At 44.1% G+C, this 19,514-nt stretch overlaps 1 protein-coding gene across 3 annotated transcripts in view; it reads right to left on the reverse strand.

Annotated features, from left to right (window-relative positions):
• ENTPD5 (ectonucleoside triphosphate diphosphohydrolase 5 (inactive)) overlaps window positions 1-18,076 on the reverse strand; it is a 30,838-nt gene extending 12,762 nt beyond the window's left edge. For all 3 annotated transcript variants that reach the window (XM_059723073.1, XM_019488716.2, XM_059723074.1), the window contains exons 1-5: window positions 17,947-18,076; window positions 8,066-8,344; window positions 6,683-6,762; window positions 2,192-2,335; window positions 1,719-1,794 (exon numbers count right to left, since the gene is read on the reverse strand). In XM_059723073.1, coding sequence (XP_059579056.1) covers window positions 1,719-1,794; window positions 2,192-2,335; window positions 6,683-6,762; window positions 8,066-8,344; window positions 17,947-18,061 — 694 coding nt within the window. In that variant the 5' untranslated portion in view covers window positions 18,062-18,076. The remainder of the gene's footprint in view (window positions 1-1,718; window positions 1,795-2,191; window positions 2,336-6,682; window positions 6,763-8,065; window positions 8,345-17,946) is intronic.
• Between the last annotated feature and the right edge of the window lie 1,438 nt (window positions 18,077-19,514).

Consider the following 19,514-nt stretch of genomic DNA (forward strand, 5'->3'; position numbering starts at 1 on the left):
TGTGCCTGTGTGTAAGCAAGAACTGGGCCCACAGTCATGATGATGACACAAACAGGCACAGAATTAAGGCAGCACATGCAATTTCCTCTGGGCAGTAGCTGACTTTTATGAACTTAAATCCCTCACCTGAAAAGTACATACACATCCCATCTCAAAACACACGACTATGCCTAAAATAAAACAAAACTGATGTGGAGTATTGATAATGTGTTATACTACTAAGCACCCAGGTAATCTCTGCTGGAAAAATCCAAGCTTGAGTCCAGGGTTAAACTGTTTCCAAATAGCCGAGATGTATATTAAGTGTCTGTACACAGCAAAATGTGAACATCTCTTTGTCTACTCCGGCCACTGAATTTGGCATTGGGACTGGGAAGAATCTGGGTAAAGACCACTGGTGAGATGCCAGCTGAAAGTAGTGGAGGTTTGGGAAGGAAACTTCAACAATAAAAACTGCTGAAGGCTCTACTGCATTCTGTTGGGCCTAACCAATACACTAACTATTTCAGAGAGACAAACTTTTATAAGCCACAGATTACTGTCTTGTGAAAGCTTATGCCTCTGAATTAGTCTATAAGGTACCACTCTGCCCTACCTTCTATACGACTTCAGACTACATGGCTAACTACCTCTCTCTACATGCTATTATCACCCTTATCATTCCTATCTGTCCTTCCTTCCATTATTTGCAGACTTATACCCTTTCTCCATTGCCTGTCAGCTCACCTCACTTAACTATAAATCAGTTTGTTCTGCAGACTGATCATTTTGTCTCATTTTCACAAAGCACCCATCAAATTGGCAATACATTTGTGGCAATGCAATGCTCAGTACTGAACATAACATCCCATAACACTATCAGAAATATATAAAGACATCTTATTGCCACCCTAGTCTGTGAGATGAAGCTTTTGGATATACAACCAAAATTCAGATTGGCCCATTTTGTGCCTATGCCATATTGCAAATTAATTTCTAAATTGCTGGCCACTTTACCCCATTATCTTTTGCAGCCATTCCTCTACTTTTGTTTCTTGGCTACTTGATTAGCTGCAGTTTTCCAAGATGAATCTTGTTTTATTACCTGCCCAGGTTTCCAGTCCCTCATAGGTTTCTATGTATTATTTCTCTCCTCAGTAGTATTTGCAATGCTTCCAAACAATTATTTGCAAAATTCATTAGCTGGTCTTTTACCTCATGTTTTGGATTGTTAATGAGACATGTAACAAAATAAGTCCTGAGAGCAATCTCTTCAGTGCTTATTTGGCACTTTCCAATGGTATCATACTTTGCTGCTTGCCCACTTTAGCCTGTCAAAGATGGCAGATTACTGTACAATCTTTACTCCTACCACCACTCATGGGCAAGCACTCAACTGTTCAGGCTCCTTGTATTGTAGATTTAAAGATGTATGAAGCAGTCACCCTGCCTATTTTTGTTCACTTAGTACCAAATACAGGCTTCTTCTCTGGTAGGATTCTCTACACATCATACAGTGTCCTTATTAACTCTTTGCTTGCCTGCAATTGTAGCTGAAATAGCTACCTGGGTAGTTGAAATTCCACGAATGCAACTGTACCTGGTGGTTCCAAATATCTTGAGAGCTAGTCATAGCCTGCTCCTTCCTTCAGTCCAGGGGACTATTTCTCATTCCTTCTTGCTTTCAGAGTTGTTTCTGTCCCTTTTGCTCTCCCCACTTCTGCCTTCTCAACACCCACCTTCATAAGATCCATCCATGATGCTAACACTGTTGTCTGGAACCAGAAATGGTGACTCCTCAAAGACTTCTCTCACCTAAGGGAAGAGCAGAGATTATTAAATTGTCTGGGCCTGGCATCTGGCTGTGTAACGAAGGAATTAGACAAAGCTTCCCCTTCCCTCCCAGGCTATAAGCAGTAAGGCAAGAATGTCCTTAGCAAAGCTTTTCCATCCTTCTCAGGATGCCAGAAAGAAAAGAAGGGCACATACTGGGTCCCCTCTCCACACACCATCTTGCCTATATCAAGGCAGCAGGATCTCAAACTCATAGCAGGAGCGTTCTGGGGCCTGTGAGTTGTACACCCTTATGGAATTACAGCTATTTTTCCCATAGCTGAACTCTGGCATGGCAAAGAACATGGAGAAATTAACTGTGAAAAATGCTGTGTGAAAGACCCCACTACTGAACAAAGACAATCCTTGGTATCATTACCTCCAAAAGCAGAGCCTGGGCTTTCTGCTCCGATAGCAGCCGCAGTCCAGCAGTAGCTTTCAACACCACTGGGGTCTTCTTCCAATGACTTGGTGGCACAGCTTCTTTGGCCATTTCCAACAGTATTCTGACAGTTTCTGCACCCTAAAATTAAATGGAAGCTGTTTTTCCCCCCACACTGTTTTCTCTGTTGAGCAGAAAGCAGGATTCACTTCAATATCACCTCTTTCATCTTAACTACTAGACAAAATACAGAGCGAAGGGCAGTACACACAAAAGGCCAGCAGCATGCTCAGATATCATAGTAATAGCCCCCTCAGAAAAACCAGAGAGAGATTAAAGAAGGCAGATTAACCATCAAGCATGAGGAGGCAGCTGTTTACTGAGCTCTTGTTAGAAGAGGGAATTTGACTTGTTTGCTCATGGAATTTTAAGTTTTAAGGCGGGGGGGAGGGGGGAGTCAAATATCTTACAAATCTTGAAGTCATGCAATATAATACCACCATTTTTTCTGATGTAATTACTTCTGTAAGAGGCAAGGGAGAAGGAAGGGCGAGGGTATTTGTGGATTTCCACTCAGTGCAATGTAACAGTGAAATGAGATAAGAATGCCAAGTTGGTGAATAGCAAACAGTGTGATTAATTTCAAATGGTGAAAATGGAATTGTACAAGGATCTGGATGAACTAGCACAAAGTCTTCAATTACTTAGTATATTATAGCACTTTGTGCAGGGTAGCAGCAGTGATAATTTCTTTGTGAAATATTTTGCTGTTCCTTTATGGGCAGTTTCACTCCTCTGCAATGTTACCATCTGGTAAAACTGCAGGAAGCTGATTACTACCGACATGGAAGCAGCAGATAATTAAAAAAACCATTCACTCTTACCTGATATTTCATGTTCACATAGTCTCCCTCAAAATGAATTCCTATAACATTAAATTAGCAGGAAGTCATCAGTGCACCAACTACTCTATCACGAAAGTCAGAGACCATCAGGGAGACAGGAACCAGGCTGCCATTCTCCATCATGTCCTCCAGCCTGTGCACAAGGTCACATGTGGTTTCTGAACCCTCTGGCAGCCCTCCCCAGCACTGACTCCATATAGCAAGGTGGCAGGATTCTTCAGCTGCCCTATCCTGTTGATTATTGCTGCCTCACTAAGATAGCCATGGCTCCTTAGATATCACTTGAATGTGACAAGGGTGAGATTAGCTCTCTAAAGAGAAGAAAGAGCCCTAAGGAAGGTTTTTGCCTTCCTCTCCAGCAAAACCTTATGACTATTTGTTACTCACATTTTGCATTAATAAAACCAAGCCACAAGAGAAGGTAACCATGTTTCTTTATAGTGAACGTTTATTCAGTCCATCTGGTACTGGGTTTACACTTTACCACTTCATAAAGTCTTGTCCCATTCTTCTCTCTTTAAAGCTGAAGCACACATATTCACTGAGTGGCCTGACAACAGACTCACAGATGTATTACACTGTGGGATAAAGTGGTTTTTATGTACCAGCCCAAGTTTCTTGCTGCAGAGAGTAGGATGCTGAACAATGGCTTGAAGTTGCAGCAAAGCAAGATTAAATTGGTTATCGGGAAAAAAAAAACTTCTTCACTATTGAAATGGTGAGGCAATGGAATAGACTGCCTAGGGAAATTGTGGACTCTCCAAAACTGAAGGTGTTTAAGAAGAGGTTGGACAACCACCAGTCAGGGATGATATAGGCCTAGCTACACCTATGTTCTAGCATGGGTATTTCCCATGCTTCTGGGCTTGGCTGGCTGCCTCCTCCCTGCCTTTCTGCTACATGTGTCAGGGTGTCTGTAAGTCTTCCTCAGAGGCACTGGGTCTCAGCTGCAGACAAGACTGGGGATTTAGACCTGGGTGGGGGGGGGGAAAACAGGGTGCCAGTGCTCCTACTGGGACTTAAAGCCAGAGGTTCCTGGCTAGAGGATCTAGCCCCTCTGCTCAGGGTCAGACCCAATCACTGTAGCTGGGGTCAGGAAGAAATTTTACCCCACTGTCAAACTGGTATGGCCTGTGTGGGGTTTGGTCTTCCTCTGCAGCAGGGTGTATGGCCCTCTACCTGAGATTTCTTGAGGGTATATTAACAACCTTTCATAGAAGCAGGATGTTGGCTGCCATGGTTCCCCTGCTTGATTTGTGGCAGGCTAGGGTGTTATTTCTTGTGTTGTGTCAGGGTTGATAGTATTTTTATGAAGAGTTTAGATTATGGTTGTATGGGATGGTTTGGATAGGGCTGATCCTGCCTCAGGCAGGGGGTTGGACTAGATTACCTCTGGGGGTCCTTTCCAGCCCTAATGCTCTATGATTTTTATGAAAAGGAATGCAAATAAACCAAGTGCCTGTACTTCTGGCAGCTTAACATTAAGAAACGTGCCCAAGGCAGAATGTGATGGGAAGTAGATCAGGTAGGCAGAATACAGAGATCAAAATTACTTCTTGTTTTTGCTGACACTTGCCAGGTGTCTGTGAAAAATACAAGGAACCCTGGGAGGCACTAGAAGATTGGTACTAGACTGATTGTCTAATTCATAGTTCCTATGAGTGATTCCATAATCATTTGCCCATCTCTAGATCTTCCTTCCAAAAATTGTACCACTTCATAAAGAATGAACTGGTCTTCACAACAATTCTGTGTGGTAGGTGAATATTACCCCCATTTCAGAGATATGGAACCAGAGAGGCAGAAAACTAAATGACTATACAAGGTCACACAGTAAATCTGGGCAAGAATCAGAGAGAAAATTCTGATCTCTTAACTCCCAAGTTTTAGCTCTCAAGTTTATCCAAAGAATTACTGTCTTGCTGCTGTTGGAATCTTCAACCAAACATTCCTTAACAAGCACGTGCATTAAATTTTGAAACATGAATGGTTCAATATAGGGTAGCAGTTCCCAATTTTTTTCTCATAGTAGAACTGACCTCCGACTAGAAATATGAATGGGAGTCATCCTCCATACCTCAAGTATGTTCCCTCTTTTCTCACCCCCATTTATTTCCATTTTCTTGTTCTCTCCGTCCTTTTCTGAATCTGTTCTCTTATCAGTGTCTGATTTCCTTTCTCCTCTGTTCTCCACTTACCAGAAGGCAAAACTCATGTTCAAGCTTGGGATGAAGGATCACTGATGGCTCAGTGGGTTAGGCCACCTGTATTCTTGCAAATATTTCATGGGCAAGTACCATGGCAACAGAGAAGAGAAACTGGGTTGTTGCCTGAGCCTACAGGCTGTTTTACTAGCTGCTTCCACATGGCTGGTTCCATAGGAGTTGCTGCACAAGTATAGAGTCAGGTGAGTGGCTTTAAATAATGAGTTCTGGTTTTAAGTTAGGCCAAGGGTAGATCAGATTTAATCAGCCTCCATTCCCAACTCCTCTTCTATGCCTCAAGACCAAATGCAATAACAAGGTGTGCATATGCACAGACACACACACCTTTATCTTCCCAGCCCATGGTGAAATGGATGTAAGGGTTTGCATTTAACTTCCTTGTTTATAAAAATGATAAACCTAGCTATGGAACCCTGAAACTGTGCGACTGTTTTGCAAAATATTTGCATTCTGTGCATCTGAAAATGACTCTTACATGCTTTAAAGCTTCTACACTGACTTTCCACAGCAAAGCTTATTAAAAGACAACTTCTCATTCAAGCTTTGCCACATGCCAACTTTAACTTTTCATGGTTCATGTCTTCAAGTTGTTCCTGAACAAAACCCTCCCATTTTTCAAGTTAGCAAAACACGCTTTTCTTCTTAGTAATGGAAACTGAACAAATGTTTCTTCAACATTTCCAAGAAAAAAGATCACTTCTGGGCTGAGGCCAATCCTCAAAAATTTCATCCCAAAAGGAAAAATTAAGAAGGTTATTAGTGGAAAATGGAGCATTTAATCATGCTAAGCAGGTTAGACAGATACTCGGCTGGAATGGTTTAGTCAGGGATGATCCTGCCTTGAACAGGGAGCTGGACTAGATGACCTTGTGTGATTCCTTCCAGCCCTGCTTTCATAGGATCTTCTGATACTACTTTTAGAGCAACTACAGAGAAAAAAAATAAATACTGAATGTAGATACTACTAGGACCAAAATCATGTTTTACATTACTTTTGAAGAGGAACCTGGCTAAGAACACATACAAGTAATAACAGCAACAACAATCTGCTGCTCAATTAGATATTCTTATCAGAGGATCTAAAAGCACTCAAAACAGTTGAATATACCTCACATTCTCCAGATAAAATAGGGAAATACATTCATTTCCATTTTACAGGACAGAAAATAAAGCACAGAGGTGAACTGAGTTGTTTAAAGGGCCAGTCAGTAAAAAAACTGGGAGTAGTTCCCTTTACCTCTCTCAGTTCCCTGCGTTAACCACTATACATATTCATTTGTGTTAGGTAAATGATTGGTATAAATAATATGAGGAGGACCTATGCACTGGAAACATATGAGAGTTCTGCAGATGCTTACCTTTTTTGGCTCGCTGGCATAAGCAGAAAGACCTGGCTTCACAGATTCAAAGATCTCCCCTTCCAGCTCAGGAAGCTGTTCTGCCCATATGAAACAAAGCAATAAATGAGACAGTCAATCACACCAGGCTCTGCTGCTTCTTAACTTAAGACACTAACTAAAGCATTTCACATGAAACCTCCTGTAATGTAAGCCCATCCCCCTCTTTCTACAGGCAGAAGGCAGGATGCAGGGCACCTTAGAGACCAACTCCTTCAGAAAGGCATGAGCTTTTGCAGTAATAGCCTATTTCATCATCTGACAAAATACAAAGTTCATGCTTCTTCTCTGAAAGAGTTAGTCTCAAGATTTCCCCTGCTCTGCTTTCTGCCTGCCTTCAGACTAGCAGGGCTAACTACCTTCCCCCTCCTACAGTTAAAGACAACCATCACCTGAAACAATTGCTGTTACCTTTTGCCTGGGGAGATGTAACAGAATGTGACCTTTGTGCCCTCTAAATTCATGAATGACTAGTTAAAAGCACAAGTTACAATACAAGGCGACACATCAAGAGACAAAGGTCAGTACAAACCTGTATTACTTCAGTAACACTCATTCCTTTTAAATAACTACCTACATTAAAACCTTCAAAAACAGGGCATTTTCTACTATATCAAGCACAGAGGTGGGTAGCCATGTTTATCTGAAGGCAGGCAGAAGGTAGCCCCTCACTTGATGCATCTGTACTATGCCATGGTCTTTCCTTCTGTCCCACTACACAACTCATTATGGTGCAGCTATATAGAGACAGCAAGGCTTTTTTCTATCACCTACAACTAAGGGAATATTCCATGACAGAGAGTTATGCAATGATTAACCCACCACAAACCTGATTCGTACACAGCACAGCATACCTTCTCAACTTCAGCTGAGAGCTGCAGCCCTGCTTTGGCCTTTTATATAAACTGTTTCCATCTCTGTGCCCACTCTGAGATTGCCAAAAAATAGTAATGCATATAAATTACAACCACAGTCCTGCAGTACAGAGACCCAGAGTCAACCTTAAAAAAACCACTGATATTTTCATATGATGGGCTGATAAGGGGCTGCCACTGTTATGGACACCTGTTAGTCTCTAAGGTGCCACTCTAATCATGAGGTTCAAAGGACTTGGCATTTATTGGATCAAGAGGGAAGAGATCTCCACACACACTCCTCTCCACATACTGAGAACGCCCATCTCCCAAAGCTAGCAGAAGTTTCCCAGCTGTTCTCAAACCCTGGGATTGTGCAGTCATCCAAAGGAAGCTAAAGTCTAAGCCAATATATTCAGGGTATGGAACCTCCTAGGCTGGATCCCTAGGAAATGCACCTCTTGGCTGCAATTCTGCCACCTGGCCTTACCTGGGTTCTTCTGTACAAAGGTATAAATGTGAATTCGAGTTCCGGTGCTACCTGCATCAAACATGATGCCATAAAAGGTGTAGGCACTGGCATTGGCAGGGCACATGTTAGATGGAAAGAGACCCTGAAACCACATTTCCTGTTTTGGATGAAGAACAGTGCAGTATATAGAGGACAATGCCAGGACTAGGAAGCCGATAAGCCAGATAGGTGCCATCCTGCAAGGGAACCTTGGGACAGCTGGAGTATGGATCAGCATTCCCAGAGCTGCAGTAGCTCCTAGAAAGAGAAAACAAAGAGATTACCAATGACTTTCTCCTTTGCACATTGGCTTAAAGGAATCTGCCCAGCACAAAAACTTCCCACCTTTAAAGAAAAAGGTGCTCCTCTTGGTTGTCCCTACCCAAGAGGCAGGCTCTACCTTACACAGAGCTGCAACTCCACCTAGTTGGTTTATTAATTCAGAATAAAGGTGTCTTCCTTTTGCTGCAGATATCAGTAGGGGCCAGTTAAAAATCTTCTGAGTGCCAGTATCCTTAATCCTGACTTGCTGCTTGGAACCTTTTCTCTCTCTCACCTGGACCTCAAGACCAGAAGACTCCCAATTTAACAACCCCAGGGCTCTCCCAAAAGCTCAGGTCTCAGCTGATTCAACATCCCATACAAGTGGAGATCAGGCCATTCTCTCTGCACTATGACACCACGCATGGGATACTGGCGGGGCAAAGAACACAAATGTCATTCAAAGCCACAAACAAAGAGAATTTCATCTGCAGCTGAGAGCAGCTGCTTGGAGAAATCACTGTATGGAGAGAGTACAGGGCACATCCTTCATGCTGTGTGAGGGAAGGCTGAATGGTGCCATACCCCAGACTCCAGTTTCTTAAGACTCTCTCTGTATTTTCCAAACTTCGAAAGGGGAACTTTGCCTTAAGAATGTCCATCTTCTCTGCTTGAAACCAGGCAGGATTGTGGCCAACTGGTTTATCAGTTTGACCTGTTATCTCCCTCTTCTTCAAGGAATTAAAGCTCCTTACAAAGCTTACAATATGCCACCCTTCTTTGTGGTCTCAAAAGCACATGCTTCCATGTTAGGTCTTAAGATTCAACAGCTTCCTTCCCAATACCCTCCACCCTGTTATCAAATCCTCCCTGCAATGACTTCAGAGATCATAAAGTAAGAAAGTAAAGACAGAGGGCCAGGAATAGAACCCCCATTAATCAGGTCTGTAGTTGAAATAAAGAGGAGGAGAATATAGTGGGTTGTATTATTTTTATTATTTGGTAGCAGCAAGAGCATCCAGTCAGGGCCACATTGTGCCAAACAAAGCAGGCACACACACAAATCAGTAACAACACAACTCAACACTCTCATTCACACACCTCTGCAAACCATGTGTCCATCCCAGTTGTTATTCATATCTGTTTTATGTACTTGCATACCTGACTGTTCTGCCCAAGATCCTCAGCTGCTTCCAGCCCCCATATCTGCCTGCCCCTTACAGATGATCAGATCACCACTTGGTCTGTGTGCACCCTCATGGTCCGCACCTACGCACTCTGCTATGCAGCCATCCCTTCCCAGTCCCTACATCTGTTTGTCCCTCATGTCTTCACATTACAATCTTCACCCAATCTCTGCCTCCACTCCCATGAAGATCACTGCTGAGGGTTCTGTCTGTTACAAGTTTAGCCCTTCCAACAATTTGTCTCTGATTTCAAACCTTCACCTTTGTCCCTAGCTACAGCAGTGACACTTGCAGTAACCATGTCACACTGAGCTGCTCCTCAAATGGCTTTTGTAACTCCCTCCACTGCTCCAATGTCTCCAGAGCAGAACACTATGTAGCCTATGGCAGAAGATGAGCAAGGCTCTCCCACTGCAGCCTTAGTGAACTGCATTGAAAGTCAAACTATCCTGCTCATAATTCCCTCCCAATGATGACCACAGAGAGCTGTGTGCAGCATGAAGTAAGCAGGAACAAGAGTGGCTCCTGAGGACACAGAAAGGGGATTTAAAGATTTCACAAGAGGGCAACAGCACTAGCTTCTCCTGACTGTCACTAATGTGTCTCTATGACACCAGTTCCAAACATAAACAGTTCCTAATCTAATCCTATGTTAGGCAAAGATGAGGAGGGGCTCATTCCTACCCTGGAAGAGTTGTGTCCTGGCCCCAGCAGAGATCTCAAAAAGGCCCAAATTGCGCAGTAGCTGTGTAGCAAAGCAGCTCCAGGAAGCTGTAGCTGTTGTCAGCAAGAGTAACTGGGAATCTCAACAAAGTGAGAACCTGAGCACTGTGCCCCAGGGTGTCATGTGAGATAAAACTGCATTTGGAAACCCTGCCCTTTGATTGGTCCCTTGCTGTGTGGTGTTATTATGGCACAACAGGGTATTTTGTTGCTAATCATACCAGAATTAAAATCTGTGCACCTGCATCAGAAAAGGCTAAGCTGCTGGAAAAGACCTCTATTGCATCTAAAGCATGTGACACCTGGATCCTTATGTAATGCCTAGAACATGTTTGTTATGAAAATAATCCATCAACTACTACCCTCAACATCATTTGTCTATTGCTAAGTTTTCTAATAAACAGACTTCAGCCTCCTCCTCTATCAGCTTCTCTCTAAACCCCTTCTTTGAACCCTTCCTCAGCCACCCAACCTCAACAGTTATCAGTCACCCCCCCCCCCAACCTTCCCCATGCCTTCCCTGTTCACTGTCTTTTTTCTCCTCCTTCAAAAAAACAGTCAGGATTCACTGCTTCTTCACTTCCCACTGGAGTTGTCAGGCTAGTCACTTTGAGACTGACACTATGTTCATTCACTGAGGAAAGGTCAGCAAGAGCCTGAAAGAAGTCAGAGGGAACAAGAGAAGGGAAATGGTAGAAGGAGATGGAGAAAGCTAGCTAAAAAGTAGGACAGAAGAAGGGAGGTAGCAGGAGTAAGCAGAACTTGTGGAAGGTGCAAAGGGAACAATTTGTGGCTAGGGTGCAAATCTCAGCTCCTAGGGAAACTTAGAGAGAGATTCGCTACCCAGAAACAGGAATTAAGGGTCAATTTCTAAAAATTCATATAACTAGAAAGTACAGCTTATTCACTAGGTAACCCTTCTAAATAATTTAGGAAAAGAACATCCTGAAATGATCCTGTATCACTGTTAGCAGGGAACATTTAAATCATTCAAACGCTTGAAGGGGTAGTGGCTGCCTCTGCGCTAACAACCTGTCCTGTGGTAACTATTTCCCAACATTAACTTCATTAAGTTTTACATCTTCTGGTAGAGGTTTTCTAGATAATTAGACCTGGTCTAGATGCTTGGTTCTTGTCTTTTTCAACAAAACCACTAACCTCTCGATTAGTATTTGTATCGCATTCATATCTAGAAGTCATACCTGACTGAACCATATTATACCAGACACTGTATGTATGGCAAAGGCAGTCTGCCAAATAGCTTTCCATATGAGTAACTTAAGAAAAGATGTGACATAAGTAAACTAAACAAGTAAGGGGAGAGGGAAGGAAAAGAGCAGGAAAACAGTAATATGACTGTATGCTACACAGGCTAAAGGAGGATGCACCATTGAACAGAGGACATAAGCAGATCAGCAGATCAGATTGCTTCCTGCCTATCAGTCATCGGATGGCAGCAATAATTACAGTATTAATGAAACGTAGAGTACCTTAGCTGCATACCTCAGACCAAAAGAATCCAGGGTAAGACTTAAGTGATTGCTCCTCTACCCCAAAGCTCCCTGACAACAGCTGGAAAGATATGACAAGGGACACTGCCTACACTTAACTCTTCTTTATCTCCACTTTCAACTAACGAGGCAGGCCTCTTCACCACTGAAGCTGCTAGACTAGGCAAGCTGTTCTTTATTAGTTTGAGTTTATTGATTGCTGCCAACAAAACATCCCCAGGTCCCTAGTCATGCCAGGGGGGCAAATTCCAGGCAGCTAAAAGTTCAAGGGAACTCAATAAATTAGTAAAACATTTAACAAACTGAGACAGAGTTCATTTCAACAGCACAAGCCCGAACTCATTGTTACACAAGCTGGAAATGCCTATGCTTAGCTACAAACACTGGTAGAAAGCATCAGCACAGGGCAGAGTTACAAACTCTAGGTCTAAAGTACAACCCATGTGAAGGTCCAGGAGCAGATTCTATAGTTCTAGAGTCTGCAGAGATGGAAAGAACCACCAGGGTGGAGGTGAGAAAAGATCCTCAAACGGTGGAGGGAGAAACAAGGCTGTCTCAGTTGGGACTGAACATGAAGCCCCAGGGTAGCAAAGACTACAAAATACAGCCCTTTCTTCAACACTATTACACAGAAACATCAGCAGTGTCCCAAGGCAACTATCTGGTCTACGCATCCCCTACAGAGAAACATGCAATGTCCTAGGATTTTGCAGCAATCTCTAAAAACTTTGGAACATCAGGAAGTGCAGGGAGCCCCACCATTGGTCCCAACAAAATGTAACATTTTAGACACTGAAAAGCAATTAATTTGGACCCAGGGTCCAAACTGGGTGCCACAGAAAAGGTGCCATAGAAACAGTTAAAATATCTAAGGCTCCCCAAAATATTTTAGGAGATAAAACATAAAAACTATATAATCCATTTCAGGTGCATGTTTATTTCTCCTATGCCAAAATCACCTGTCTAGGACTAGAAAGAAATATGTTTATCACATTACTTGCTTTGTCAGGATCTAAAAAAGTTGCATTTTGTTTGGCCCAATTTGAATATAGTATAAGCATGTACTACTGATGCTGAGCTGGTTCAATGGAAGTGCTTTTAACCACTGACAATTCTGAATTCAATTGGAACTTTACTGCCAGAATTTTCCAAAATTCTGATGAAACAAAATGCCACAACTTTCTTTGCAAGCACAGACACAGGGTCCAATCCCAGATCTTCAAGTTTAAATGCTGGTAGGACAAAACACTCGCAATTATGCTCACTCTCATCAAGCAGGGATCCTAGTTTTCTCTCATAAAAAAAAATCCCCAATTTCCAAATTAAAAAAAAAAAGTTGGTCAAAATCAAAGGGAAGGGACCTCGGAAGATCATCGAGTCCAGCCCCCTGCCCAAAGGGCAGGAAGTCAGCTGGGGTCATAGAATCCCAGCAAGATAAGCATCCAGTTTGCTCTTGAAGGTGTTCAATGTAGGCGCTTGAACCACCTCTGGTGGCAGGCTGTTCCAGACCTTGGGGGCTCGGACAGTAAAGAAATTCTTCCTTATGTCCAGCCTGAAACGGTCTTGTAGTAGTTTATGACCATTCGACCTAGCCATCATCCCTTGGAGCACTCTGGTGAACAAACGTTCCCCCAGATACTGGTGGTCACCCCTGATAAACTTATAGGTGGCCATCAGATCACCCCTGAGCCTGCACTTTTCCAGGCTAAAGATCCCCAGGGCTCTCAGCCTGTCATCGTAGGGTCTGCTTCCCTGACCTCTGATCAGGCGTGTGGCTCTTCTCTGGACTCTCTCTAGCTTCTCCACATCCTTTTTGAATTGTGGAGCCCAAAACTGGATGCAGTACTCCAGCTGCGGCCTCACCAAGGCCGAGTACAAGGGGAGAATGACATCCCGGGATTTGCTTGAGAAGCATCTATGGATGCAAGCCAGCGTTTTGGTTGCTTTACTAGCCGCAGCATCACACTGCAGGCTCATGTTCATCTTGTGGTCAATGATGACCCCCAAGTCTCTTTCTTCCTTAGTGCTAGCCAACATAGCACTGCCGAGCCTATAAGGATGCTGCGGGTTTTTCTTCCCAAGGTGGAGAACCTTGCATTTATCGGCGTTGAACACCATCAGATTCTCGTCCGCCCACTTGCTGAGCCTGTCCAGGTCAACCTGGATCACCCGCCTGTCTTCTGGTGTGGATGCTTTGCCCCAAAGTTTGGTGTCATCGGCGAACTTGGCCAGTCTGCTTCTGACTCCAGTGTCCACATCATTAATGAAGATGTTGAACAGTATGGGTCCAAGGACAGAGCCCTGGGGGACCCCACTGGTCACAGGACACCATGATGAGTGACTTTACAAATCACTACCCTACTACCTTAAGTAGACTACTACTTAAGTCTTACCCTGGATTCTTTTGGTCTGAGGTATGCAGCTAAGGTACTCTCTGTTTCATTAATACTGTAATTATTGCTGCCATCTGATAACTGATAGGCAGGAAGCAATCTGAGCTGCTGATCTGCTTATATCCTCTGTTCAATGGTGCATCCTCCATTAGCCTGTGTAGCATACACTCATATTACTGTTTTCCTGCTCTTTTCCTTCCCTCTCCCCTTACTTGTTTGGTTTACTTATGTCACATCTTTTCTTAAGTTACTCATATGGAAAGCTATTTGGCAGACTGCCTTTGCCATACATACAGTGTCTGGTATAATATGGTTCAGTCAGGTATGACTTCTAGATATGAATGCAATACAAATACTAATCGAGAGGTTAGTGGTTTTGTTGAAAAAGACAAGAACCAAGCATCTAGACCAGGTCTAATTATCTAGAAAACCTCTACCAGAAGATGTAAATCTTAATGAAGTTAATGTTGGGAAATAGTTACCACAGGACAGGTTGTTAGCACGGAGGCAGCCACTACCCCTTCAAGCGTCTGAATGATTTAAATGTTCCCTGATAACAGTGAGATATATAGATATTAATGGTTTTTCATTTTAATCACAGAAAAATGTGAATCACAGAAAAAATTGATAATTTTCTGTGATTAAAATTAAACACCATTTTATTTCAATCACAGAAAAATATGGATTTGGGATTTTTTTAATCTGAAAATTTGGGGATTTTTTTCATCAGAGAAAACCAGCACCCCCACTTATCAGGTAAGTTTAGCTGCTTCATCCTACACCAACCTCAAGTTACACAGCTGCTCTGAATTGCTTTTTGATTTTGTCCCAGTGGGCTTTCAACATTGATGTTAATTATATCAAGGCAGTTTTCCAAAGGAACTTCAACAGTATTCATAGACCTGTAATCTGTTCATTATTGCCCCAAGAGAACCCTCAGTTGCTTTTATAAATTTAATGCCTCTTTACAGTCTCCTGTGCTTTTTGATCAACAGTCTTCCTGATGCTCAGCACCTATTTAATTACACCAAAACTAAGTGAATGCAAAGACACAATCTTCCTGAGAATTCTACCAAGCTACTGGATTAATCCTCCTCTCTCTACTAAGCAACTATTAGGAGGAGGAACAGGAATGAACAATTTTTTAATTTCCACAACATACGCAGAGGTGGGGATAAATGAAGGTGCCAAACAGAACAGGGTAAAACCAGTTTGTATGCCAGTGTGAAATTGGATCACCCCAGAAGCTAACAGATGCAGGAGTATCACTTACTTATACTAGCTTAGTGCATTCACATGAGACAGGGCTTACTCTGTTTCATACAAACGGATGGTGTTGCAGGTACTCTGTGGCCGCTGCAGCCCACTCCCCACCTTTCAGCCCCATCCCCTTGTCACACAAAAATCATCCTGAACTCTGGGATATTAGGCCTGAGACACTTAAAAGTCTCAAGCTTCAACAAGCTGGTCACTAACAAGCTATCAGTAACAGTGAACCAGGGTGACAGGACCATTTCACACCACATGTGGTTATCACAGAGCCTATTGCCTCAAGCTCTTTGACTTGCTGACCATAAAACAGTCTGCTTCTGGCAATGTGCACAGCGTTGTATCACCGTATTCACAATTACCTCATTATCCTCACTTGTACAAATGATTTGTTGGGCAAGGTGGCTCATAGGAATTAGAGAAGAGAGGCTGTCGTTGACAAAGCTCTTTCAAAGTTCACAGTGGACCTGCACAGCATGCTTTTTGCCTGGTACCTGTGTGTTCTTGGGAAAAGAAATCATCAACATGAAGGAGGATTTAGCATCATCTGAAAATCATTTATCACTGATTCTGTATGCAAGGAAAAATAGGCAGGTGGGAGAGTGTAGTGCTGCACCCATGAGATGATCTGTAGTATTGGGAGAACTTGAAGATAAAGGAGGCCACATTCTCTGCAGAGCTGGCCCCAGAGTAAAGGAAGCAGACCACCTATATGAGAGTCTTTCTGAGTGTGAGGAAGGAGGTGCTATCAATCTGGAATCTAGCAACCGCTGACTGCCACCAATCTACAGCCAGCCAGTTCAGCATGGGGAAATCTACTGCTAGACCAGCTCTGTGTAAGGTGAGAGCAGCCCTCAAGAAGTTGCTCATTCCAGTTTTCAAATATCCAGGAGGTGACTGATGGCTTCATGCACATGAGGTTTTCTAATTGCATCAGGACAATCGATGGCACACACCCTGATCTTGCCCCTACAGCCAGGGCCCAGAGCACATCCACAGAAAAGGTTATTACTTGGCTGTATTTCACAGTAGTACTCCACTGTGGGAGATTCACATGTGCCACTTCTGGCTGCTCCACCAACATGCAAAACTCCAGGCTTTCCACAGCTTAGCCCTGCTCTCCATGCTGAGATGAGGATTGCTTACTGGCCACTCCTAGCATTGAGTTCAACAATGTGACTCTGCCCCTGCTTACCTTAGTGACCCAGACTACCCATGCTCCTGTGGCCCATGAAGCTGTACACAGAATACTCAGTCCCAGGAAGTAGAGATTGTGACCTGCAGGATGACAGCAGAATATTCCTTTGGCTGGCTCAAGGCCAGCTGGAGGTTGCCTGTTGGTTGGCTGGATGCATCTGACCATCATGTTTACACAAGGTCACTGCCCTGTTGCATTCTGTACATTGGCAGGACAAGGCTGTGTCAGTGGGTGAGGGATATGAGGAAGTGGTTTAGTGGCTCTCCTGGAAATCTAACTGCCCAGACCTATTGTTCCATGGCATTGACAAGGGGCAGTGAAGACTCAAGGTAATCTTCACTGGCTACCTTGAGGAAGGGCAAGATGCAGTCAACATCCCCAAGGGGCACAATTGCTCTAACCATGAGCTTTTCTGTAGCTGGACCCACATTGGGATCTATGTACAGAAGACACAGTAATCTCACTGAATAAACAAACTACTGGTGTTTATGGGAAAAAAAACAACAAAACCACATACACACAAAGTGGAATGAATGGTTTGGTAACATCCACCAGGAGCATGGGGTAATAAAAAGAACTGTGAGCACAAAGTGCCAATAAACAAGGGAGCAAAGTGAATTGCATCAGCATGCAACAGGTATGGAGGCAAAAAAGAAGATGGGGAAAAATATGTACAGCAAATGGACTTCAAACCTGATGGTAGTGGGGTCATTCAGGGCCTCAGAGAAGCAGCTCCGCTGTCCACTGCATCAAGGCAAAAAGACAGGGACACAAGAGATCAGCTCCCAGAAAGAGCTCTCTCCCCAGGAAAGTAGAAACAGGCTGGGGTACTTCAGCTTACATGCTGCTGACCTCTAAAAATGATGCTATCAGAGGGCTGCAGTATGCTCAGCAAATCCCCAGGTGACTTGAGTTGTGTCAACATGATTTTCGTGCCAGTGTCCTCTGGATTTGCTTGGGTATTAGCTAAGGCCCCTGTGTGACGACAGGTCCTGGCTTTGCAGAGAACTTCCATGCCCCTCATTAGGGTCACTGCTGCAGCTGATCACAAATCATGGCTTGATGCTGGCGTCATCTGCCAAAACCACATCATGTGCCTCATAAGAGGGCCACATGACTAAGCAGCTGTAGGGGTTTCTGGGCCCTTTACACCACTGGAAGTCCTTTGTCTTTGTTCTGCCCTACTGTGGGCATCCTGCAGGTAGCCTGGTGGAGTCACCTGTGATGCACTGGTTTTGTAGATAGTTGGTTCTTTCTGGTTTTTTCCCCTAAATACCCGTAGAACCTGACTGAGCCTACAGAGCAATGAGGTCAGTACCTTGTGTTCTAGTTGTTGGTGCAGGAGGCTGGAATTGGCATATGTAGTAGATGGTGATAGGTTGGGAGTAGGTGATGGCAAAAGGCTGGCAGCAAAGGTTGCAGAGATGAAACATGTAGGGGGATTTTCCAAGAGAAAGTCCTAGTTTAAGAAGCAGTCAAAGCAGGAACAGCCTGATTCAGGCTTTGCATGAGATTTTAAATTGGCTAGGTCATACCTATGATCCTGGCATAGCCAAGGTGGAGAGGAGGCCAGGGTTGACACCTCTGGTATGGTACAAAAGAGCACAGCAGGCCAATCATCAAAATCAGGAATGAGTTTGGGACAGTCACGCCCTATGCCACTGTATTCTGTACCAATAAGTATTTAGCCTTGATTCTTCCAGGGGTGAATTGTCGCTGACTGGAAAAAGTTAAAAAAGTTTCAGGTAAGCATCAGCTGTTCATGACTTCTGAGTTGAACAAGAATTATTTCTGGTTTGCTACAGACAGGCAGTCAGCTGTGTATGAAGTTTGGCAGAAAGCAGGGTAGGGGTGGCCAAGCTGTGGCATGGGTGTCACAAGAGTCATGGGCAGCTTATGTATGCGGCAAAGGTCAAATTGGGGAGGGAGCAGGCAGCACAGTGGCAGAGAAAATCACAGAAAATAAGGGTTAGAAAGGACCTCAAGAGGTCATATAGTCCAACCCCCTGCTCAAAGCAAGACCATCCCCAATTAGATCATCCCAGCCAAGGCTTTGTCTAGCCGGGTCTTAAAAACCTTCAAAGTCAGAGATTCCACAACCTCTCTGGGTAACCTGGTCCAGTGTCTTAATGCCCTCCTAGTCAGAGTTTTTCCTAATATTTAACCTAAACTTCCCTTGCTCCAGCTTGAGACCATTGTACCTTGTTCTGTCATTTACCACCACTGGGAACAAGTCCAGCTCCCTCCTCTTTGGAACCCCTTTCAGGTAGTTGAAAGCCACTATTAAGTTCCCCCCTCACTCTCCTCTTCTCTAAACTAAATAAGCCCAGTTCCCTCAGCCTCTCCTCAGAAGTCATGTCCCCCAGCCCCCTCACCATTTTTGTTGCCCTCCGCTGGACTGTCTTCAGTTTGTCCACATCCTTTCTGTAGTGGTGGGGCCAAAACTGGACACAGTACTCCAGATGTGGCCTCACCAGTGCTGAATGAAGGGGAATAATCACTTCCCTTGATCCCCTGACAACACTCCTATCAATGTGGCCCAGTATGCCGTTAGCTTTCTTGGCAACAAAGGCACCCTGCTGGCTCATATTCAGCTTTTTGTCCACTGTAACCTCCAACGTCCTTTTCTGAAGAGCTGCTGCTTAGCCAGCTGTCCCCAGCCTGTACCACGGTGTGCAAGGGCAAGCAGCAGAAAGCAGAGCAGAGCCCGGGCAGGGGTGGGGGTGGCCCTGGAGTGGCGCTGGGGGCTATTGTGGCCCCCTCCCCTGCACGGGGCACGGACTAACCGGTCCCGGGAGGCCCGAGCTGCAGCCGCAGGCTGCTCTGTCAGGCGCAGCCCCGACAAGCTCCGGCCCCTGTGAACAAGTCAGTCCGGCGGCGCCGCCC

This window comes from Alligator mississippiensis, chromosome 2 (genome assembly GCF_030867095.1).
Source record: "Alligator mississippiensis isolate rAllMis1 chromosome 2, rAllMis1, whole genome shotgun sequence".
NCBI classification, from domain to species: Eukaryota; Metazoa; Chordata; order Crocodylia; family Alligatoridae; genus Alligator; species Alligator mississippiensis.